Source organism: Pipistrellus kuhlii, unplaced genomic scaffold, assembly GCF_014108245.1.
Source record: "Pipistrellus kuhlii isolate mPipKuh1 unplaced genomic scaffold, mPipKuh1.p scaffold_m20_p_7, whole genome shotgun sequence".
In the NCBI taxonomy this organism is placed as follows: Eukaryota; Metazoa; Chordata; class Mammalia; order Chiroptera; family Vespertilionidae; genus Pipistrellus; species Pipistrellus kuhlii.
Window position 1 is genome coordinate 13,213,541 of NW_023425573.1, and position 25,497 is coordinate 13,239,037.

The 25,497-nt window shown below is 38.4% G+C and overlaps 2 protein-coding genes across 2 annotated transcripts in view; one reads left to right on the forward strand and one right to left on the reverse strand.

Moving 5' to 3' along the window:
- The window catches only part of PLCL1 (phospholipase C like 1 (inactive)), a 228,266-nt gene that overhangs the window by 154,983 nt on the left and 47,786 nt on the right, over positions 1-25,497 (reverse strand). The gene's annotated exons all lie outside the window — the stretch shown is intronic.
- On the forward strand, positions 1,085-2,400 carry LOC118709520 (diablo homolog, mitochondrial-like). Its single transcript, XM_036421660.2, is given in 2 exon segments — positions 1,085-1,751; positions 1,753-2,400. Coding segments are annotated over 2 exon segments (702 nt in total). The 5' UTR covers positions 1,085-1,119; the 3' UTR covers positions 1,823-2,400.

The following is a 25,497-nucleotide window of genomic DNA, read 5'->3' on the forward strand; positions in this document are numbered from 1 at the left end:
TTATTGTAACTTCTTATACCTCCTACATGTCAAATAAATGTTCTTTTGAAACTATTTAATAATCAAAACAATTTTTTGTTTAACTTTTAATGGAGTAGAAAGGGAGATATTTAAATATCTGTCCCAAGCTTGCCATTGTGGAACCTTTAGCCACACACTTAGATTCATAAAATATAGTCATTGAACTAGAGCACCAGTCAACAAGCAATGGCTCACCACTTGCTTTGAAATAAAGATTTATTGGAACAGGAGCAAGCCCATTTGTTTACATGTTGTCTGTAGTTGCTTTTGTACCAAAACAGTAGACTACATTAAGTACTTGCAATATAGATCATATTGCTTCTAAATCCTAAAACATTTACTATCTGATACTTTAAGCAAAGATTTCCAACCCTGAGTTGAGAATTATGACTTTTCCGAACTAACATAGACCAATATTAAGAAAAAATGGTTTTGAAACATGCTAACATCAGTTGGTGCACTGGGTGAACCAAAATTTATTTTGGTACTTTTCAGGATTTTAGGTTAACTGCCTCACAGCCTATGAAATCTCATGAACCGTGTCAATAGATATTAGACGTGAATTTTGTGCAACATGTAGTTTCCTCCAGCACACTGTGGCTCATGAGCCACATGCAGCACCTTGGCCCCTTGAGTGTGGCTCTTCCACAAAATACCACGGCCTGGGTGAGTCTATTTTGAAGAAGTGGCGTTAGAAGAATTTGAAGTTTAAAAAATTTGGCTCTCAAAAGGAGTTTTGATCGTACTGTTGGTATTTGGCTCTGTTGATTAAATTAGTTTGCCGACCATGCTCTAGACACCAGTGCAGAACCAACAACCTCCTGCCTTGGGTGCTAAGGTCTGTCTCTCAAACTAAATCTCAGAACTGAAACCCTGGCTGGGAAACCTCAGAACCTAAAACACCCCTCCTACGAAGAGTCTCAGCTCACTTATAATCAAAGTTCCATTCTCATGACTTCACCCAATGTTTCCCCATATGCTGGCCCAAGGATCATCTCAAGGAGATTTTCAGTCTATTAGCACACACAGAAAAGCTGAGCATTTGCCATTTTTTAATGCCAAGAGTGGTATATCCAGCTGGGGTCCGCCGGCCGCGGGATGGCGGCTCTGAGGAGTTGGCTGTCGCGGTGCGTATCCTCCTTCTTCAGATACAGACGGAGTGTTCCTGTCGGGGCCAGCTTCAGGAGGCGCTGTTTCTCAGAGCTGATAAGACCATGGCACAAGACGGTGGCCGTGGGAGTGGGAGTCGGTGTGACCCTGTGTGCCGTTCCCTTCGCGCAGAAATCAGAGCCTCATTCTCTCAGTAACGACGCACTAATGAGGAGGGCTGTGTCTCTGGTGACAGATAGCACCTCCACCTTTCTCTCTCAGACCACCTATGCGCTGATTGAAGCCATCACAGAGTATACCAAGGCCGTTTACACCTTAGTTTCTCTGTACCGACAATATACAAGTTTACTTGGGAAAATGAACTCACAGGAGGAAGATGAAGTGTGGCAGGTGATCATAGGAGCCAGAGTTGAGATGACTTCAAAGCAGCAAGAGTACCTGAGGCTGGAGAATACCTGGATGACCGCAGTCAGTCTTTCAGAGATGGCGGCGGAAGCTGCATATCACACCGGAGCAGATCAGGCCTCTATAACCGCCAGGAATCACATCCAGCTGGTGAAGTCGCAGGTGCAGGAAGTGCGCCAGCTCTCCCAGAAAGCAGAAACCAAGTTGGCAGAAGCACAGACAGAAAACACAGGAGGCGGATGACCGGGCTGAGCCGGAGCAGGAGGCCTACCTGCGTGAGGATTGAGGGCCTGAGCGGCCGCCGCCCACGTCTGCCCACTCAGCCCGGGGCTGGCACAGCTTTCTCTGCAGAGAGAGGAGGCACAGGCCCTGCCCTGGCCCATCAGGCCAGAGGCATTTGTGAGCTGTGAGTGCCTGACCCCTGACCTCTGGTCTCAGGCTCCTACTGGACCTGGTTCTTAGTCTGGGGCCCCACAACCTGTTTACCATTGTACCCCACTCAGCACAGCTGCCCTCTCCCCCACCCACCATTGTTCTACTTCCTGCCCAGAACATCTCACCCACTGGCCAGACAGTCCTTTTCTGTCACGCCCACAAGTTCAGTAGCTGTTTTAACCTTATTTCCAACCTTTTTCAAATAGGAGTTAGTATTTGCTCCCTCCATAGGGGTGTGAGTTTTGGGGGAGAGGGGAGCCTGTCCTCTTTGTAAGATTTCTTTTTAAGTGTTTCTGAGGCCTTCTCTGACCTGGCCCCTGGCCCGGGAAGGACAGCCCAGGCCCAGCAGCCAGCAGTCCTTCATTATTCTTAAGGGACTGAATGCAGAGTGTTTACCTGGTACTTTCAACAGGACTTACTCCACACCTGCTTCCTGTGTCCTCCTTTCCTTCGAGTTTCTGTATTGTATCTGAAGGAGAATAATTTTTTTTTGCATTTAAAAATGAAAAAAAAAAAAAAAGAGTGGTATATCCAACCTCTTCTTGTCCCAGTAAGTTCCTTTTTTATATCTGTGTAAACAATTCTTCAGGCTACAAAACAAGTGGGGAGTTACCTCTGCCAGCGATAAAGAAAAGGGATAAATTGTCTACCCGAACTGGTTCCTCTATAACCTTAATCTATTCTCTTTTAGTCCCTCAAGCAACACCAATGATGCAATCGATGCTGCACCACTCTTGAGACTGACAGCTGTCAACTCTAAACTTGCCATGTTGCCTGAAGTCCAACAATTACTGATGCTACAGCCTCCATCCTTGGATGACCAAGTGGCATGAATAACCAGAAACCATTCTGAATGTCTAATTTTCAGTTATGTAAAACCAATGAAATTAACCAAAACTAAGATGTGGTTTGAAACTATCCATCTCAAAGTTCTCTTTCTTGGTTGTAGCAGGATAGCTGGATATCAGGCCCACAGAAACACTGTAATAGTCAACATTGCCCTGTGGACACCAATAGTCAAGTCTTGAGCCCCAGCCAGAACACTGTCCTTGTTTAACACACAGTGCTTCTCGTGTGGTTTTTCAGTGGAAAGCAATAAATCTCCTTTTTTTTCCTCTAAAAAAAAGACTTTCATAGAGTGCATCTGATTTCTTTTTAGCCTTCATTAACACGTTCACAGATCAAAGCTACTTATTTGATGAGAAATGTTTAACTTGGAAGCTTATTTTGAGTATACAGGTCTTTGGGGGATTTTGACTTGTGCTAAGAAAGAACACTTGAGCTAAAGTCACAGGACCTGTATTCTAGTTTTCTGTATCAAACTATCACTTTGGACAAGGCCATAACCTCTTAATACAAATATCTTGGAATAAGTGGATCTGAAGATAACTTCCATCCCCCTCCTTCTCAATAGATTACCTTTTCCCCTAATCTAATGAGCTTGAAGCTATAAAAGAATCTCATCTATCACTTTACTGAAAATTGCTGTATTTGCCCTGTCAGTCTTTGCTCTGAATTTTCTCCTTTCTAAATTGGAAGTAACCTTCCTTTTTATCACAAGTAAATCTTCTACCCTGTGTCTTGACTTCATCTCCTTCTGCCTCTCCTAGAACATTGGTATTGCGTTAACATGTCCCTTACTTCTCCACTTCTATACTCCTGCTCAGAAGGATTTCCATTCCATTTATCAGCAAACCTTATTCTACATCCAACAGACACCATTTCTTGCCTCTTGCCTTTTCTAAATCTTGACTAGAAGCAATCCCTCTATCTTGTACACCTCATCAGCTTTATTTTATTTATTTATTATAGTACTCACCTATATTGCAATGAATATATATATGCTTTGTCCTTTCTAATAGATTATAAACTTATTTCTTACTCAACTTGGTATAATAAGGTACTCAACTACCTTATAATACATTTAATAAGCATTCAACTTGTACTGAGCAATGATGAATAAAAGAGAATTGAAAGTCTCCTCAAGAGTGATTTCTATTGTTTGTAGTTCCTACCAGGAAAGGGGCATGCTCTAGAAATACGTATCTTTACTATTGAGTAAATTACCTGCTAGTCACAGATTCAATCCCCAAAACATCATTTCTCAATGTATATATGTGTTAATATATACATTGAGAAATTAATATTTTTCAATGTATATATTAAGCCATTTTTGTTTTTCTAGTTTAGAGAATTTTTTTTTCAAAATCCAGCTGGTAAAGCTGAGTAAGAGGCTGGCCATGGGTGAGGTGTAGAAGAAAGGATGTTGAATGTAGATATGGAAACTTTGGGGTAGGGACAGTGTACTCACTTCAACCAACTTCCTCTTGCACCTTCAGGAAAGCATCTTCCAGAAAAGCCCTTATATTTTACTGGCTGGTGAAAATAAAGTTTTTTCTTGTTCTGAAAAAATTATAGCAACCCTTTTACTTTGTATGCAACTGATAAAAATTAGTGGAGTGAAAAATAAAAGCTTACTCAATAAGAGCACAAGAGACTAACAGGTAGTAATAAAAACTGAAATGAGACTCCAATCACTCAATTCATCTTGCCCAGATTCTTCAGGAATTTCATATCAAGACTAAATCAGTCAATACTCCCACAGCCTATGGACCATGTGTTCTTTCATGCACTCATGAGATGCATACATTTCTGAATATTTAGACTCTTGGACAATGTATTCAAATGGTAACATTAAATTGTCTGCCCATTCCTTTTTCTCATTCTTCTCTTAGTTTCCCCAACTTAGATTTCATTTATTTCCTCCAAGAGCACATTCCATTTAATGTTAATATCACTTATCTTACTTCTCTTATAAAGGCAATCACAATTCGTAGCTCCATGTCACCTAAATTTATCATTTAATCTGTCCTACTTAATATATTCGAAAACATTTCCTCTGCAAAGTCAGTGAACACTTTTGTATCAACTTATTCACTTAGTGAATATTTATTGACTTTGTACTATACTATTTACAATTCTAGTCGGTAGGAATAGCAGGGATCAAAACACACAAATTCTTGCTTTCCAGGGCTTACATTTTAGTGGGGAGACAGATAACAAACGTGTTTATCAGGAGGTGTTAAGTTGTATAAAGAAGAGTAAAACAGGGTAAAGGACAAGACAGTGCTAGAGAAAAAGCACTACTTTGGTAGTACGGTAAAGGATGACATGGAGGAGAAAAGCTTACAAAACTCGAGAATATTTCTGGGGGAAAGAACTTAAATGCCAAGGCCCTGAGGCAGGAGCCTGATCAGTGCAGTCAATGAATAAATAGCAAGGGGTCATTAGGAAGTTCTAAAGCTTATCAGATTATGCCAGCTGAAAGACTTCATTTACTTAAGGCCCATAAATTTTCTGCTATTTTATAAATTACTTTCCCAATAGAAATGGCCATAGAAAATGCAAAATAGCCTAAATTGTACTATTCCCCTAGAATTAATTATTACTGAATGCTAGTAGACACTCAGCTCAAGATGGCTCAAACCAAATGCTGGCTCTAAAGCATCCTCAGTATGACATATGAGTTTGTGTGACAGTAATTCAGTTCCTCCAAAGTCTTGTTCTTATTCTCAGCCTTAGTCTGTCTAAAGAAGCGAAAAGACTACCTAAGTGTATATAAGTTACTAGATAGGTATCTAAGAATTCTTCACCGAAGTTATCACTAATATTACATTTATTTCTGTGCTGTCTTTCTCCACTAGAATGTAGGATCCATGAGAACTAAGGTGACATTTAAAGGAATCAAATGAAGGCTGAAATTACTAAAGTAATAGCAAAAACATGGAAGATAGGATCCTATATATTAAAAGCATAGTATGCATATTGTCCCCTCAACTGGAAGGTCATCAGGGAGTTCAACCAGGGGGCAGGGCCGGCTGGGGGGAAGGCAGGAAGGCTCTGGCAGGCAGCCAGGAGCTTCTAGGGACTCTACCAATGCATGAATTTGATGCACTGGGCTTCCAGTTTAAAATAAGAACCATGCCTGGTGGAATGGCTCAGCAATTAAGCATCAACCTATGAACCACAGGTCATGGGTCAATTCTCAGTCAGGGCACATAATCAGGCTTTGGGATCCATCCCCAGTGTGCAGGAGGCAGCTAATCAGTGATTCTCTCTCATCATTAATGTTTCTATCTCTCCCTCTCTCTAAACTTCCTCTCCAAAGTCAATAAAAATATATTTTTTGAATAAAATAAAGTAAGAACTATGTCAGAGAGCTATAAGTCTGCCTGTGTGGATCCCATGGTCCAGGGTAGAGGATACAGGTAATGAGAAGACCCTGATAACCATGGGCACTAAGGTGTAGGGGAATGCCATCTATTAATATGTTAGGTAATGTGGGGTCTAGACTTCTCTCTCATCAGACCCTGGCTTGAGTGCCTTAATAAATAGCATTTTATTAACTAAACTAAGAAAGACAAAATAATGAGTTCAATTTTGAACAAATAAAGTCTGTGATGCCTATGAAACATCAGATATAATATAAAGAAATATATTGGTCTCATAGCATGTAATTATTACTAGAAGCTACTTGGGGGGATGAAATATGGGTGGTTTTTTTGGTGAACTTTAAATTATTAGATGAAGTCTCTCAATTTTTATAAGCTAACAATGCGTTACAAATTTTTTAAATTTTTCTCAGGCCAAAAGAGCACAAGAGTATTCTGGGTTTGACATACACGATTCCAGTTTATAATCTTAGAAAAGAATAAGGAAAAAGAAAAAATGGATCAGAAATAGAAACCTAAAAAAAGTAATTTAAAGGGCAGATAAATCAGGTCAATAGAGAAACCAGACAGAAAGTTAGGAAAAGAATCATAAGTGTGGTATTAGAGCATTCAAGAAAATAGAGTTTAAAGAAGGGAATAATTAACAGTTTCAAATACTACAAAGCATCAGATAAGAGCAGGACCAAAAATGCTTTGGATTTGACTAAAAGGTCACAGGAGATTTTTGTTGATACAATTTTACCAAAATAGAAGCAAAGCTTGGTTTCAGTGGAGATTCTTGCTCAATACTCTATTCCTAGTAGAGATTCTTGCTCAACACTCTATTTCTGGTGCCTAGAAAATGCTACCTGAGCTATCTACTAAATGCTCATTGAACTGAAGAGTATATGGGCATGTGACCAAAAGGAGATATAAATACGGTGGTCATTTTGGTCAAAGAGAGGATATGTTGGTATGGTGATGACAATAACACACTGAGTAAGACTTTGTGAGTCTATAAGGAATGGCAGCCAGCTCTAAACATTTGTAGTGCAGAATGCAATATGCAGTTTTAGGGAGTACGTACTATAATTACAGAGGCTGGACCAATTTTTAAGTGCCACAGCTCAGATTTGAACCTAGCATGTTAGAGTCAAAGAACAAGAAAACACACACACACACACACACAACTAATTTTAATGAATTATAGATATTATGGGAAATGTTCTATCAAGAACCTGAAACAGGAAAAATGCATAAAGTTAGAGATAAACGTAAAGTTAAAGATAAACGAAGGGCAAAGCGTGAGGGCTCCCGGAGTAATGCCAGCATCAGCCTCACTGTATCCTATATAATAAAGAGCTAATATACTAATTAGACTGGATAGTGGAACGACCTTATGAAATGACCTTCCAGAAAGACCAGTGGATGGGAGGTGGGGCCACAAAGAAGCCAGGGCTGCAAGGGCCGAGCCCCTTGCACTAATTTCAAGCATCGGACCTCTAGTATTTTATAAATGCCCTAGAAAAGACAGTGATCTGATGCTTCAAATTTTGCAAATGACACATTAAGCATCTCTGGGGTGTGAAATGCCAACCTGACAAAAATAAAACGAAGTAGATTTGGTGATGAGTTATAAGCTCACAGGGCCTCTGAATGGGAGCTGGCAACTCCACGCAGCAGGTAGGTGTCTCCGGTGTCTATTTCAGTCCTGCTTCCTGGCTCAGCGGGGTTCCTGTCCTCCGATCTCACAACATCCTTGGTAACTTATCCCAAGGCAAAGCGGAGGCCAAAGGCTGGGAGAACACCAGCCAAGATTTGAAATTCAACCTAATACAAGACATGTCGTTTGTGGTAGGATATCAAGCCCTATGGACTAGGGTCACTAGGCAAATAGCCCCAATATTGAGCAGTTTGCAATGGGGTTTTTTTTATATCATATAAGTGTAAACTATGAGAATGGCAACCAACATCAGGCATTAAATTGCACAGGCTATGGTCCCATTAGACTTTAAAACCACCAGCTTTAGAGCTTGGCTGACGTGTTTCATTTTCCCTCAAGCCTTTGTACTGAAGGCCCATATTTCACACGATAATTTTGCTTCTCGTGATGATTCCATGACACCAAGCTGCAAAGTTCCAAGCTTTGCTTCTACTAAATACCAACAGCCCTTGTATGGTGGGACCCAACTTATTACTGAAGTGCTTTTTTGGTTGTTTACCAAATTTGTGCAAAACATTTTTTCAAGCGTGTACTGCTTAAATATGATATAATGAAATTTCCTAATGTGATAACTCAATGGTAATTTAATTGGGTAGTTGCCATTCTTTCATTAGATAGCCTTGCTGTGTATTTAATCAGAAGGGAAGTCTACTGGGCCAAAATTTCTAAATTACTTCCCCTTTCTGTAAGAAACAAAAACTAAACATTTTTATCAAGGGAAATAGATAAACTGCTTCCAAGTTGATCAAGCCAGGAAGTTGCAAGGGAAGCGAGGAACTATGAGGAGAAAGTGGAACTGCCACACAGCAGACACCTTCTCTACTGCAGCTCTCAGCGCTGCCATCCCGTGTCACCTCATGAACGCTCACAGCACCGTGGGGAACACCATTGCCCTCACTCGAAAAATGAGGGGACGTGATTTAGGAGGTGACCCCGGAACACAACAAGTCCGCCTGACTAAAAAACACCCTGCCCCACGAGCTGGGAAAAGCACTATGTCTCAACTTGGCTACACCTTAAAGTAGCTTAATGTCCAGTCCTGTGCTTCTTCATAGAAATACTCAGCTCTAGGCAAACACACAATCCAAGACCTGCTGATCCTACACAGCCATTCCCTGAGACAGCAAACATATCTTAATTTACTAACATTCAAGCATGCAGAAAAATAGATGTCGACAAAGGAGGATAAAGTAGATAAATAACTATACCACAAATAATATCATGAAATTGATATGCTGGCAAAGCATTGCATACTAAACAAAAAAGCAAACAACCCACAATGTAGTTACACCAACAAAATAATAGATTGCAAAGGAAACTTACTGAAATCCTGAGACTAGACACATTCGCATGTAAAGAATAGAATGGACAGCCTCCCTAATCAAAAACCCTCTACTAACAAGTCTTCCATGCTAGTGTAGTCCATAGATCATGGCCCTCAACATCGCCTGGGAAATTATTAAAAAAGCAGAATGTCAGCCTCCCTTCCAGATTACTAAATAGCAATCTATATTTCAACAAGATTCCAGGTGATTCGTAAGCATGTTAAAGTTTGAGAAGCACTGATCCCTGCCCAGCCAGCATTTAGTTTGGATTTATTATTGATAAAAATAATCAGCAATCCACCCTGGTAGTGTTTCTCAGTGGTTAGAGTGTCAGTCCACACACTGAAGGGTCTTGGGTTCGATTCCCAGTCAAAGGCACATACCTAGGTTGCCAGTTCCATGCCGGGGGCCGGGAGTAGGAGGGAGGTGATAAAAAATGTGTCCTTGAGTGAGGATTAAAAATAATAATAATAGCCAAAACCGGTTTGGCTCAGTGGTAGAGCGTTGGTTTGTGGACTGAAAGGTCCCGAGTTCGATTCCAGTCAGAGGCACGTACCTGGGTTGCGAGCACATCCCCGGTAGGGGGTGTGCAAGAGGCAACTGGTCAATGTTTCTCTCTCATCGACGTTTCTAACTCTCTATCTCTCTCCCTTCCTCTCTATAAAAAATCAATAAAATATATTTTAAAAATAAAATAATAATAATAATAATAATAATAATCAGCAATCCAATAAATTAATTGATCCCACATAAAAAGCTGGGAAAACTCTTCTATAATACTATTCATGTCAGATTAGTGTACATAAAACACAGTTCTAATAATGGCACTCAAAACCTTCAATGACTTCACATCACCTACCAAATAAAATCTAAAGTCCTTGGTTTGATAGTCAAAGACTATCATCATCTGGCAGTAAACCCCCTTCCAATTCATGTTCTACCGTAATTCTACCCTATGCCTATTTTCTTTTCTTTTTCTTTTTCTATCATTATTTATCCCCTCTTCCACTGCTCCTACCAGCAACAGTGCACTAGGTTTCTCTTTTCTCCTTATCCCCGCCAGCACTTATTATTTTTATTATTTGTTGATTTATTGATGACAGCCATACTGACAAGTGTGAGGTGATATCTCATTGTGGTTTTAATTTGCATTTTTCTATGATTAGTGATGTTGAGCACCTTTTCATATGTCTATTGGCCTCTGTATGTCCTCTTTGGAGAAGTATCTATTCAAGTTTTTTGCCCATTTTTTAATTGAATTTTTGGTGTTTTGGTGTCAAATTATTTGAGTTCTTTATAAATTTTGTATATTAACCCCTTATTAGGTGTATCATTGGAAAATATGTTCTCCCATTCAGTGGGTTGTCTTTTCATTTTGTTGATGGTTTCCTTTGTTGTGCAAAAACTTTTCAATTTGATGTAATCCCATTTGTTCATTTTTTTCTTTTGTTATCCTTGCCCAAGTAGATATATCAGAAGTAATATAGCTATGAGAAATGTCCGAGATTTACTGCCTATTCTTTCTTCTAGGATTTTATGGTTTTGAGTTAACATTTAAGTCTATAAGCCATTTTGAATTTAATGTTCAAAGTGGAAAGAGCAGACCACCTGCAACAGAATCACGTAGGGCCCTACTTTGACCTTCTCTAAGAAATAAAACTGGGAAGGAGCGATCTTAACCAGCTTACTCAGGTGACTCTTGGGAAACAGTCGCCCATCCTTTTAGACTAAGTCAAAGTTGGTCGATTTTCTCGCAATGCCCCCAAGCAGAGGGGTCACTCCACCTTTAGTGCCAACACTGGCCCCATGTGCAGCTCCATTGTTGTCCATCTCACAGTATTTCAATTCCTAGAGGTTTCTGTGCCTTTTCTTCTTGAGTCCCTGAATGTAGGACATGTGTACTGTGTATCCTTGTATTCCCAACATCTAGCACATTGCCTGGAAAAGTAAGTGTTCAATATTAGCTGTAGCATTGTTTATAGCAAGAAAAAAGAAACTGAAACAACCCTAAACTCCATCAGTTGGGAACTACCTAAATTAATTACAGTGTTCATGGTCTACCCCTGCCAAGGCATTAGGGGTAAGTTAATTAAATGTTTGACCAAATAAAGCAGGCTAAAAATTAATAATTTTGTATAGCTCACTAATGATGTTTATAAACATTCAAATGGCACTTAACAGAAAAGAAAAAAAAAAAAAAGTCCCCCACTTCTGGTTTAGTGGAATGATATGAATCCATTAAAAATAATAACATTGGTTTAGCTATTGATTGAAAAAAGACCCAGGATAAATATATAGCAAAAAAATAAAATTTCAAAGTACAAAATGCTCTTTTATACATATATATTCTAATTGATTTCAGAGACGAGGGAAAAGGGAGAGATGAAAACATCAACAATGAAAGAAAGTCACTGATTCAACTGCCTCATACAGGTCCCACACTGGAGATTGAGCCCAAGACCAGGGCATATGCCCTGACCAGGAATCGCACCCTTGACATCCTGGTTCATAGATCAATGCTCAACCATTGAGTCACAGCAGGGCCAAAATGCTACTGAAGAAAATATACCAAAATGTTAACAGTGGTGGAATTAGAAATTACATCATTCTCTATTTGTAATTTTATTTTTCAATTATAGTTTAAATTCAATATTATTTTGTATCCATTTCAGGTGTACAATACAGTTGTTAGGTAATCATATACTTTACTATTCTTTATAGCTATCATTTTTTACAACAGAAATTTTTTGTAATTAGAATTTTTATAATAAGCCTGTATAACTATTTTATATTTTAAAGCTATTTTCATTTTAAATGTCTATGGAATAAATGTTGTGATAATAAATAATGGCTTCACTTATTCAGCTTCCAAGGATGGAGATTTCCTAAGGTTGGCAAGGATCCAAAGGTTGGCTACGATTCAAAGGTTGCAATGTTGTTGCTAAGAAGGAGAAAGTAGAAAACGGGTCGTCCTTGGCAACTGGCTCTCACCAATGTTCCTCCTATTGTCTGAGATTTAGAAAAATATTTAAATGTCCTTTAATATTTTATTACATAACACTTTTATGATAAAAATTGTAGATTACAGTGGAAAAAATGTTGATAATATCAATTACTCTCAGCATAGAGAAACTGATCTGTTCTCAATTTTTTAGTTGGGAAAATTAGCTTTCAACCTCATCTTACCTCCCCTGTTGGCTCTCCTCTCGCTTTTCAGAATGTTCGCTGTCCAAGATGAAGTTGTCAAACACTGTGTTTTACTCTATTTATTGTGATATTAAAATTGGATGTGCTCGCTAATGGCAATGACTTTCAGATACTATCACTGAACTGGGGCACTGCCTTGGCCCTTAGAATGGTGAGTGAGGAAGTCGGAAGGACCCATCCAGTCTTTTTTCTTATTCTAGAAGAAAAATCTACAAGCAAAATTCATTTCAATTAATATTTTACATAAAATCAAGATGGTTTGAAGAAAAAATAAATTAAAATCACCCCTTCAACAACAGAAAGAACGTGTCAATTAATTTCGTATTTTTTCATTAATTTTAACATTTAACTTAAAACAGAAGCAAAACTAAGATTTGCAAGGGAAAAAATAGAAATACTTTTATTAGTCCCTGGTAGATTTCTGTACTAAGCTAAACTTTAAAGGCTTTAAATATATATTTCGCTTGAATAATATCAATTAAAAATATATATTGTTGTAGCTTAATAATTTGAACACATTTCCTACTTGAGTTCTCCTAAAATGAATTCTCCTTACTACCTATTAGGCAGGATAGATAGCTGCTAAGGCAGGAGGAAGGGAAGGGCGGGGTAAAAGGGAGAGTTTATCTCACCCACTAAACAGAGAAGTCTGCAGTCTTGGAACTTACCATGATAAAATCATCAGATGTTCTCATAAATTCTGGAAAAAGCTGAAACAATATAAAAGGGGACCTTGAAATCTAGTCCTTTGCCCAAGATATCTGGTAGGGAAACTTTGAAATCTATGGGGGGGGGGGGGGGGGGGGGAGAGAGGAGAGGGGAGTATAAAACCCTTGAACCACCACAAGCAGAGTTCTCAGACTAGCTGAGATATCCACTTGTGCTTTATATCAAGTGTATTCTTAATATATTCATTTGCTTCCTTAATAAATTCACTTGCTTTGCTTCAACACTTATTTCTGTCACCCTTCTGAATTCTTTCTTATGAGTGTGACAAAAGCCAAAGGGAGAGAGCCCCCTCTGACTAGGGCAGCTCTCTGGTAAGAAAACATAAAGTTAATAGAGAAAAAAACAACTTTAAAGGGATTGCTAGAGTATTATTAAAATTTAGTATAAATTAAAATATAAGAATTTTAAAGCCATTTATTAACCTAGCTCAAAATATTCTTTCTAAAAAAGCAAAATTTAACTATAATTCATTAACCCCTGGGTTCAAGAAATATCTGCTCACTTAACAAGTTCAGAAGTATAGCTATTGTCATAAATGCCAACATGTAGACACGCAACCTATGCATCCAAAGTGTCATAGGATGGTTGGTGAAAGGGGCTCAAAGCTGGAAGAGAGGAGACAAAAGGAGTTCTTCCCTTTTGTTCTTCAGTGACCACATGACTCAAGGTAGTTATTTTGCTTCTTAGGATTTCTGACTTTCTCATCTCTAAAAAAAGAGCATCTGGTTAGAAGATGTCTGGGTTCTTTCCAGATCAAATATTTTGAAAGCTCTAACTCTACACATTCTCTCCACACATATATAACCTGAAAACATTGTGTTTTTATAATCTATGAAAGCTGCAATTAAAAGAACTTCACTTCAGCATATTTTTCCCACTAAAATTTTGAATAAAGGAAGATGATACAAATCTATCAATTTATCATAACTATATCACTTTTCAGTACAGTATCATTTTTTATTACTCAGTCTTTCTTTTCTTTTTTCTTTTCATCCCATGACTAAAAAAAAAAATTTGTCTTTTCGAACTACTGAATCAGCAAGAATCATGAGATGAGCTAAAGACAGAAAAATATCTGACATATAATGATAATTCATTTTGTCTTCTAAAAAGTAACTGAAGGCAGACATTTGAACTTTTCCAAAGTACTATATTCCAATGTATAAGAGAGCTAAGTTATCAAACCAGTAATAAAAACTAACATGTACTGAGTGCTATTTATAGAGCATTTCCCAGGTGTGATAGAACGGTGAGGGTCCAGCACCAGTCACCCCAAGATGTACCTAAATGGTATGCATATTGTTTTGATCTAGAGGCAACTTTAGCTGCAGACTTAGAAGTAACTTCTGCCTCCCACTCTTAACTGCCTAGATTACAGTGGTCTGCAAACTCATTAGTCAACAGAGCCAAATATCAACAGTACAACGATTGACATTTCTTTTGAGACCCAAATTTTTTAAACTTAAACTTCTTCTAAAGCCACTTCTTCAAAATAGACTCGCCCAGACCATGGTATTTTGTAGAAGAGCCACACTCAAGGGGCCAAAGAGCCGCATGTGGCTCTCGAGCCGCAGTTTGCCAATTACGGGCCTAGAAGAATTTGAATTAGAGGCCTTTCAATAAGAGATTATCAGTATGCTCTTACCATCCTACAATGACCTTTTTAAGCCTCCAGGCCATCTTACCTCATCCCCAGCTCAAGGTGCCTTATAAACCCATGTTCCCTTTCCGTCTGTGAACCTCTACTGCATGGGGATCTCTGACTCTCTCATGTAAGCAAGATTTCGATATACATGTATGTATTAAATCTGGTTATTTTGCTAATCTTTCTCATGCCAAGCCAGGAGAAAACCTTGAGAATAGAGGAAAGTTTGTTCCTCCCCCACATTACTAAATGTCCATGAATCTATGGGGAAGTATTATATCATTTCTACTCTATCATTGAGGAAACTGAGACTCCCTGACATTAAGTAATTTTCCAAGATCATAAATAAGGTTAGAAAGCACCAGATCCATGACTCAATCTCTTGACCTTTTCCTCTGAGTCTCCTTTTTCTCTCTGATGACATTCAACTGCTTCAGAAACCTCTAGTTTTCAAAGGAAGCACATTTCATCTAATATTAGAGTAAATGGTTGCTCAAAAACACCATAAACAATTACTTGATTAATTTCCTATCCTTAATATATAATATGCCCTTTCAATTTTTTTAAAAAATCCAATAACTCAATAGAAAGTTAGAAAAGAAAGATAACCATGGTTTACATATATATATATATATATATATATATATATATATATATATATATATATATTGCAAGTAACTTCTAAATACTTAAAATAAAAAGGTTCAAGCTCAGTCAACCAAATAACTACAAGTAAAACATAAACCTTTTTTCTCACTATTAACAAACTTTTAAAATTGGTCCTGGCCCAGCCAGTGTGGCTCAGCAGTTGAATGTTCAACTTATGAACCAGGACGTCATGGTTCAATTCCTAGTCAGGACACATGCCCCGTTGTGGGCTCACTCTCTGGCAGCCTACTGATAATTCTCTCTCATCCTTGATGTTTATCTCTCTCCCTCTCCCTCCCTCTCTGAAATCAATAAAAAGTACATTTTAAAAATTAAAAATTGGTCACGTGCAGAACTGATTTTCATGTAGGGGAAAAGTTATTCTATACCATTTAAGCATAGTTAAAATCTCTTTGAAGGGCAATTTTATGGTATTTAATAGAACTAAAAACATTTAGCCTATGACACAATTCCACTCCGAGGCATTTATTTATTATTTACTTATGTGGGCAAAGAAAAAAATGCTTATCATGTAAAGGATGTTCCTGAGAGCATCCTCCATCACAGCAAAGTACTGAAGACAACCCAAATGCCACTCATTGGAAGTAATTAAACAAATGTTGCATACCTCATACAATAGAACATTACACTCCAATATAAAACACTACACTTTTTAAAAACTTTTTTATTGATTTCAGAGTTTAAGGAAGAGGAAGAGAGAGAAACATCAATGATGAGAAAGAATCATTGATTGGCTGCCTCCTGCACACCCCACACTGGGGATCAATCCTGAAACCTGGGTATGTTCCCTGACCGAGAATTGAACCATGACACTGAGCCACGCCCACTGGGCAACACTACACTTTTTTTTAAAAGCAGGATAGTGTTATATACTTATTTGTACATGAAAAAAAAAAAGAATATAAGGAAATCATACCCTAAGATGGGAGCTGGTGCATGATTTAAAATATTTCTGGAAAGATACCCCACAGGGAAGGGAACTGGGGATTTAGGAGACTGGTTTGGGAGGGGGACTTACATTTCAGTTATTTTAAAACATAATACTGTTTGAAATGTTTAGTTCTTTGCATGCCTTGTGGTTGCTTGTGGGCTGCAGGCAGCTTGCATGCTTGTACTCAACTTGGCTGATGTAAAATCCAATTAGATAAAATAATGTACGTGAAAGCATTTTTCAAACTAAGAGAACATACAAATGTACAATTCAGGAAGACTTTATTGCTCCAGCACCTACTGCCTGGAGCTAAACCCCAAAAAGCACAATTCTTTACTAGCTGCTTCATAACCACTTGAAGAATTCTCTATTAGAATGCAAATATCCACCCTGGAGCTGAAACCTTGAAGCAATGCCTCTCAAACCTTTCCATCAAATTGCCCTAATGTCAGACCAGACCGAGGTGGTACCTCAGAAACCTAGAAAGTATACCAAAGGCCCTCCACATTTTAAGAGGCCCATACTTTTTGGATAGAAAAAATGTTTTACTTTCTCATAATTCTTGAAATAAAATTGATATTGAGAACATTTCCAGCACCCAAAGCCTTTCCTGTTGTCCCTCCAGTCCTCGCCTGGCCCCTCATAAAGTTAACCAGTCTGAAAAGTCACAGAAATAATATACTCTGTACCCAGAACCTTCAAATGGGTGAAACTCACAGGTTAAATGGAGGAAACTTAACAAGTTAAAATGGTTTATTCAAAGTTCCATGGCTGCCTCTATGAGAAAAGAGAAAGGGTAAAGAAAATAAGACACCTAATTTCATAATCAGCCGATGATTTCTCTGTTCATAAATACTAGTAAGACTGCCAAAATGATTTATAGATACACAAAAGTGTTACTGATTTGGACATTTATAATTTTGTGGGGGTTTTATTCCTAAGGTTGGACAATAATTCTCATTGCTAAGCATGTAGTCATTCCCACATTCAAATCCCCTGAGCTTTTATGCTATTATGCTTTTATTACATTGCCCATCAAGCAGTATGTGAAAACTAAATTGTTTTTGAAGGATATATAATTGCTTCAAGTAACCACACTTGGAATAGTTTTATTTTTCCTTTAAAAGTTAAACACTAATTACCTTCACATTTGTAGCATGACTAAACACCTCATGTTTCAGTCCCTCTATCCTCACTAAACTGCAGAATTTACTGGAATTAAAAATGGTTTACACAGTCCTCAGATAACAAGATAAAGGCTTACCCTCAAACAAGCTGAATATGAGTTTTGGCAAGGTTTCTCTGTCTTCAGTATTTAGTGGAAGAACGGGGAAAGAAGGCTGCTGGAATTTGCCTGGCCCTTCATCCTTACCAAAGCATTGAACATGAGAAATGAGAAATCTGCAGCTCGTGAATTAAACAGACAACGCAAAAATCTATTAAATTTTCCCCAGGATTTTGTACATTGTACTTCAAAGGAAAAGAAGTCAAAATGTTCTGGAACTGTAAACATGTTTCAATGCCATTTCAACTAACCAACTCTTCTTCATAAAGAAAAAAAAATTTTTTTTTAATTCATGATCAAATTCCAAGCACAATTTAGTTATAGCATCATTAAAATGACAGATTCAGACCAGCTTTGATAGATAACAGAAATTCGATATCTGTTAGGAAAAATAAGCACTTTAGGCATTTATGTTCTCTTTATCTTCACCCACTATCCATCATCAACCAAATTAGGAATGCTAAATCTTTTGAACAGAAAAGTATTAGATTGGCCAGATGTCAATATAACAATAAATAATAAGGCTCTCAAGGCTTAGAAGAGAGCTGTGACACAAGACCTGCTTATTCTTCATCAAAAAACCAAGGCAGTCTCACAGGCAGCCAAAGCCAGTCGCCACGCAGTTTAACCCCTCCAGGAGTCCAGCAGGTAAGTAACTGCATAAATTTTGGGTGAGATGGGAGTGAGAAGGGCACTTGAATGCACTGCAGAAGGAGAGGACAGCTGCCCCCCGCCCCCCGCCCCACTCCTGGCTCCAAACAATTGTTCCCTTATCTTCCGATTTCTCAAGACAAGCCAGAAGTACAGATTAGCATGTGAAATCTTCCTATTAAAATGTTGGCACAAAATTTTTAAAAGCACTGTATGGGCCAAATAAAACATGTCTGTGGGCAGATTCAGCCAGCTGGCTGCCCGTTTGAGCTCTCAGGGAAACTGGAGAAAGCCTGCCTCTCCCTCCGCCAACCTGGCCACGCACAGTCTCAGAGACCACTTGGGAGTCTCGTCTGAGAATTAAAGATGCTTTGGAGACTTCAATTGGATCACACACACACACACACTTTCCCACAGATCCAAGATCACCAATCATTTCCAAAGAAATTTCATCGAGTTATGCTTATTTGTACCCAAGAAAATGAAAATCCATTAAAACACATGTATATCTCAAAAGACAGGCTAACCTTAATTCCTGTTGTCTTGGCTCTTAACAAAAAGGCTAAATGTACATAACAGCAGCAAATTGTTCCTAGGACTATGAAGTAGCCCATTTAAAATCCAGTAAGCTCATTCTCAATGACGAGTCAACTGTTTCCGCTCCTAGGTCACCTCGCTTTATTTATCATTCACTGGGTGTGATGTGGTTCAAGCCAAGTGTGGTAACAGGAGACAAATAAAGAGCAAAAAGCCCAAACTTCTGATGTGCACACGGCTCTGTTCCTGGGCCATGGGATTTCTCACTGGTCACAGAGCCAGGCAACATGGCACAGAGAAAATAAAAGTTTTCCATCTCATCTGGCAGGTATCGCTCAGTGGTTGAGCATCGATCTATGAACCAGGAGGTCACAGTTCAATTCCCGGTCAGTGCATATGCCCCAGGTTGTGGGCTCAATCCCCAATAGGGGGCGTGCAAGAGGCAGCCAGTCAAATGTTCTGTGTCATCATTGATACTTCTCTCTCTTTCTCTCTCTCTCTCCTTTCTTCTCTGAAATCAATAAAATTATCTTTTTAAAGTTTTGCATCTCAACCAAGAGAATAAAATAATCGATGCAAACATTTGAGTAACACAGGCATTTACTGCACTCCCAGAAAGGTAAGCGCCTTTCTCTTCGTTACCATATACTTGGATGTATTTTATAAGCTTATGTTTTCCAGCTGTTTACCCACTATCTCTAACAAACACACACTAGTCACATTGGTTTTAATCAATTACTCTGAACTTTTTTTTTTTTTACTTTTTTAAATCGAATTTATTTAAACAATACAACAAAATTTAATCAACAATATAGTTGCCGTTGTTTTCTACTACTTGTGCCCAACGCTCAGGAAGCATTTTAATCCCTCTGTTGTAAAATCCTTGTGATTTTGATGCAAAAAATTCGGTCAATGCATTTTTGAGGCATTCTTCATTATTAAATTTTTTTCCAAGAAGAAAGTTTTGCAAAGAACGAAACAAATGGTAATCGGAAGGGGCAATATCAGGAGAATATGCAGGTTGAGGGAGAACTTCCCATTCCAACTGGCGCAGTTTTTCAGCAGTGATTCTTGCAGTATGCGGTCGTGCGTTATCGTGGTGAAGAATTACACCCTTCCGATTAATCAGCGCGGGTTCTTTTTCTCTTAAAGCTTGGGCTAACCTTTCCAATTGGGCACTATACACTGCACTTGTAATGGTTTGGGTAGATGGTAAAAGTTCATCATGAAGAATTCCTTTAAAATTCCACCAAACACACAACATCACTTTTTTCGCATGCAAGTCAGGTTTTGGTGTGGGCTGCGGAGCCTCATTTTTGTCCAACCATTGAGGCCGCCTTTTCAAATTAACATACAGCACCCATTTTTCAACTCCGGTAACAATTTGCTCTAAAAACGGCAAACAGTTTTGTTTTTTGTTTTTTTTTAATTTTGTTTTTTTTATTATATATTTTATTGATTTTTTTTTTTGCCCCCCTCCCTCCCTACTCTTAACTTTTTAAAGAACCTGATAAAAGCGGAGGACCATGCCTGTCCCTAAAAAAGACAACAATTCTAAGGAGTTCAAGGGCCTGGCGAAGAAGTCCCTCCAGGGCCCTTACTTAAGAACTCCATTGCAAAGTCACTCAATTGCAATTAGCTTCACTGGGGCTAACATTTCAGAAACATTGACTTCAGAATATGCTCTAAGAAATGAAGGCAGTTTGCTTGCATGCATTTTCTTGTTTACATATATCAATATATTATATATATATAAATAATATATACATAATATATTATATATATATATATAAATAATATATTATATATACGTATATGTATTATGGTTAATATGCTAAGTGTCTGACCGACCAGTCACTATGACACACACTGACCAACACAGGGCAGACGCTCAACAAAAGAGTTGCCAAGCTGCAGTGACTTGGCAGTGGTGGCACTCAGGTGATGCACCCTGAAATCAGAGAGGAGAGATCCCATTTCCTTGTGGGTTATGTTGCTCCTGGGGCATTGTAGGCCCCAATCTGGTTTACTGCACACTTGTGTTTGCGTTCCACACCCTGTATGACAGCAACTTTGCAGAGTGGCTTTTTGTACTCCAGGACCCTTCAGGGGATGTCGGAGAGCCAGTTTCTGCCCAATCCCCACAGGCCAGGACAAAGGACCATACTTCCCAGAGGGACCCCACTCACTCTGCAGACACCCTTCAAGCCGCCCCAGGTGCAGCGGCTGGGGAGGAACCGTAGGAGGTTGGCTGCAGGGTGTGTCCAGCCCATCTCACCCAGTCCCACCCCATCATCTTCTAATTAATTTCCTTTCAATGTGCACAAATCTGTGTACCGGGTCACTAGTGTTTCAATAAGCTTTCATGTATGAGAATTACAATCATTGTTAAATCAGTCGGGTCTGGGAGGATAAATGAAACTATTATATTGGCTAATAATGGGTTACCATTCAGTTGCTGAACTGTTTACCATTTACTTCTGGACTAGAAGTGCTTTTTCATTTCCTTTATTAGTTTGTTACAAATATTTAGGTGACATGGAAAAGGGGCAAGGTGTAATAGTACGACTTTCAAGATATATTTCCCTCAACTATCATGTAAGATGGGCCAATATTTTCCATTTTATTATTATTTTTTAATGATATGATCAACTTTCAAAATCTATGAATAAACTCAGGACCTTCATGTTGCTTCTTTTGCTTTATCACTAATGCCCTGCTCTCTTCCACTTGAACTTTCAAGACACTCCTATTAAAAAAAGAGAGAGAGAGAAGATTTAGGAATAATCTGTTTATTACCTAACTATTCCAGCAGTACTAGTAATTATAAAATATTTTAGAGAGCCACCTTACAGTGAGTGGAGATGCTACGATATGTCTATTGGAAGTGAAAACTAATACTTCTTCATAAAGGCTTTGATGCTATTATATTCCCCTTCTGTAACTGCATCTCATTGTTGAAATTCAGTTAGGCCTGACCTCTATTTACAAACAAATGGTCATGTATGGGACCTAATTAAAAGAATATGATGATGCAGATAACCTGAAAAAACAAAATGTCAACCTTGGGAGGGCGCCTGTTTGGGCAGTATGTAATATACATGAGATTATGCTTCTTGGAGGTCAAGTTCATTTATAGATAAGATCTATAGCATAGCCTATTTTAAAAAGTTATCACCATCAAAAAGCTCAATGCAGCTCAACTGAATTTATTTGCAACTGGATTTTGATACACATGATTTGATGGTATTAGAATATGACTGCAATAAAACATCTGAACATCCTTGAACCTCACAGCTCAGCACTTTAGATTTGCTGACAAATAAGGCAAATGTGGTATAAAAATAAATAAATTACTGTTACCAAAAATAGCCCCTTCCACAGAGCACAGAGGATTTTTAGGCCAGTAAAAACACTCTGATACCATAATGAATACATCTCATTATACATTTGTCCAGACCCATAGCATGTGCACGACCGAGAGCAAACCTAATGTAAACTATGAACTTGGGGTGATGATGACATGTCAATGCAGGTTCATCAATTTTAACAAATGCACTGACCGGGGGGGGGGGGGGGGGGGAAGGGGGGGGTGTTGATAATGGCAGAGGCTATGCATGTATTGGAGAAAGAAGGTACAAAATCTTCCACAACCATGCCCACCATGGTCTTAATACACAAACTACTATACTGCTGGGTCCTGGGAAAAAACATAAAGTATTAATAAGACCCCCATCTTCCCGGAGCTCACCATCAGCTATTATCTCTGAGAACTCAATCTGGTCTTTCCAATTCTGAAAGATGTTCTCTGAGAATCTAAAGTTTCTTAAAAATTGAGAAGGGGGGAAAAAATCACAAGGGGAAAATGTAGGAAATCTAACCTATCTACTCTCCTGTGCAACCTTATACATTAGATGTAGACCTCCCGCTGTTAGAAGGCCTCCCAGACATTCCTTCCATACTGGTTGTGGCTCCTCCTCTGGCTCCTCTGGCTCCTCCTCTGGCTCCTGTGGCTCTTCCTCTGGCTCCACATTATGCAAACCTCCATCATTTCACTTATCACACTGTATTACAATCATAGTCCTGGGCCTACTCCCCCGGAGGCGGGCAATACCCTGAGCTCAGAAATGTTTGCTGAATCAACGAGTGCCCTTCCCACCCATAACATACTTATCCAATGCTCTTAGATGCAAATGTCAAATTAATCTACAAAAATATTTTTATAGTTAGTGCCTGTTCATGCTATGGACATCTTTTTTCCCCTGGGCGTCCAGGGTGCTTTGAAATTCTAAGATAATTCTGTGACAGTGTTCTATCATCAGACGGCACTGAGCAATGTCAGAAGAACTGCATTCCAGTTCCAGGCTCAGGCACACATTCACCCTCCCCGCATTTGTTTTCCTTATCTGAACCGGGGGAACAGCAATACCAGCCTGGCTCCCACAGCTGCTGTGCACAGAATTAGTAAGATTTACCAATCATCTAGAAAATATTTAAATGACTTAGAAATCCTATCACAATAGAAAAATGGTAGCAGTTCTGCCTTTTTTTTTATAACCCCAATGCATTCTTGGAAACATGAATGAATGATAGTACAGCAATTCATATTTCCCTGAGGAAATAATATCAAGAGTGAACATTATGTGGCTAGCAAAGAATAGATACCACATATGTATGACTTTTTAATAATTGCTGGCATTTTATATTGAAGTATACATACAGCAGCATATATAAAATGTAAATGAAACTCAATGAATTATTTTTTTAATGAATAAACTTATATAACCACCACCCACATCAAAAATTAGATTATTTTGATGGTCCCTCTTCCTTTCTCAATCACTAACCTCTTCTAGCTCCCCAAAAGTAACAAGTATCTGACTTCCTATCCTGATTATCCCAACTATAGTTCAGTTATACCTGTTATTGAATTTCATATGAATATAATCATATAGGCCCTAGCCAGTTTGGCTCAATGGATAGAGCCAAAGGGACCCAGGTTCTATTCTAGTCAAGGGCACATACCTGGGTTGCAGGCTCCTTCCAGGCCTAAGCCCTGGTCAGGACTCATGCAATAAGCAACCAAGTGATGTGTTTCTCTCACATCGATGTTTCTCTCTATCTTTCCCTATCTCTTCCATTCTCCCTAAAAATCAACGGGAAAATCCTCAAGTAGGATTAAAAATATCTTTTTTGTCTGGTTTCTTTCAAACATTGTTGGTGAGATATCCATATTGTTGGACATGGCTGTAGTCAGCCTCATTTTCATTGCTGCATAGTATTCCATATAATAATGAAAACCATTATTTATCTATTTTACTGTTTAAGGACATTTTGATTATTTAGACAATTACATATTTAAATTAATACAATTAAGTTCCAATCCTAGCAAACAGGCACAAATATACTACATATTATCAATGTATAAGAAATCTCAGTAAGAGATCAACCGAAGGACTTGTATACATGCATATAAGTACAACGAATGGACACAAAACTCTGGGGAGGGAGGGTATGTATGGGGGGGGGGACAATGTTAAAATATGTACACAAATAATAATTTAATAATAAAAAAAAGAAATCTCAGTGTATCATATGCAAATTGTATCTCAACACAAAATTATGCTTCATAATGCAAAATATAGCTATCAAATCATAAACTTAATCTAACACATCTAGGTAAGAAACATTTAATTTGCTTTATTATGCCTTTTAAAATTTCAGATGATGTTTTTGCTTACTTTCTTTTAATGGTGTATAGGATTCAAACTTCTTTTGAAAAATTTACCAAAATTAGTCTAAACAAATCATTTCATTTCCTGTTAATATATTTCTCTATAGTAAATAGTAATTTTTTAAAATCTCTTCATTATAAAAACCAAATGTTAACATTGGTTATCTCTGGATGGAAAGATTTTTAATTATTTTATTTTCTTCTTTTTGCTTACATACATATTCTAAAGTTTCTAAACTATCTACACCAGTGGTTCTCAACCTTTCCTAATGCCGCAATCCTTAAATACAGTTCCTCATGTTGTGGTGTCCCCAACCATAAAATTATTTTCATTGCTACTTTATAACTGTAATTTTGCTACTGTTATGAATTGTCATGTAAATATCTGTGTTTTCCGATGGTCTTAGGCTCTACAGCAGCATTTCTCAACCTGTGGGTCACAACAGGTCCGCTGCTATAGTTTTTCCACCTCACTCCTGGAGAAAAAAAACCAAGGTCCACTGCTGGAGGGGATGGGAAATGTTATATCCTGCCCTCGCAGGTTTGGCTGAAAGGATGGAGCCTCCGCCTGCTGACTGCAGAGGTCAGATTCGATTCTGATCAAGGGCATGTACCTAGGTTACAGGCTCCTCCCTGGCCAGGGTCCAGGTCAGAGCTCATGCAGGAGACAACCAATCAAAGTGTTCCTCTCACACTGATGTTTCTCTCTGTCTCTCCCTCTCTCTCTTCCACATTTTCTAAAAATCAATGGAAACATATCCTCAGATGAGGATAAAAAAGAAGAAAGAAATGTCATATCCTAAGAAAGACACATCTTGAAAATGCTTAAAGAAAGTTGTCATTTTTTCATGATGAAGGGACTAGAGTCCATGCTGATGA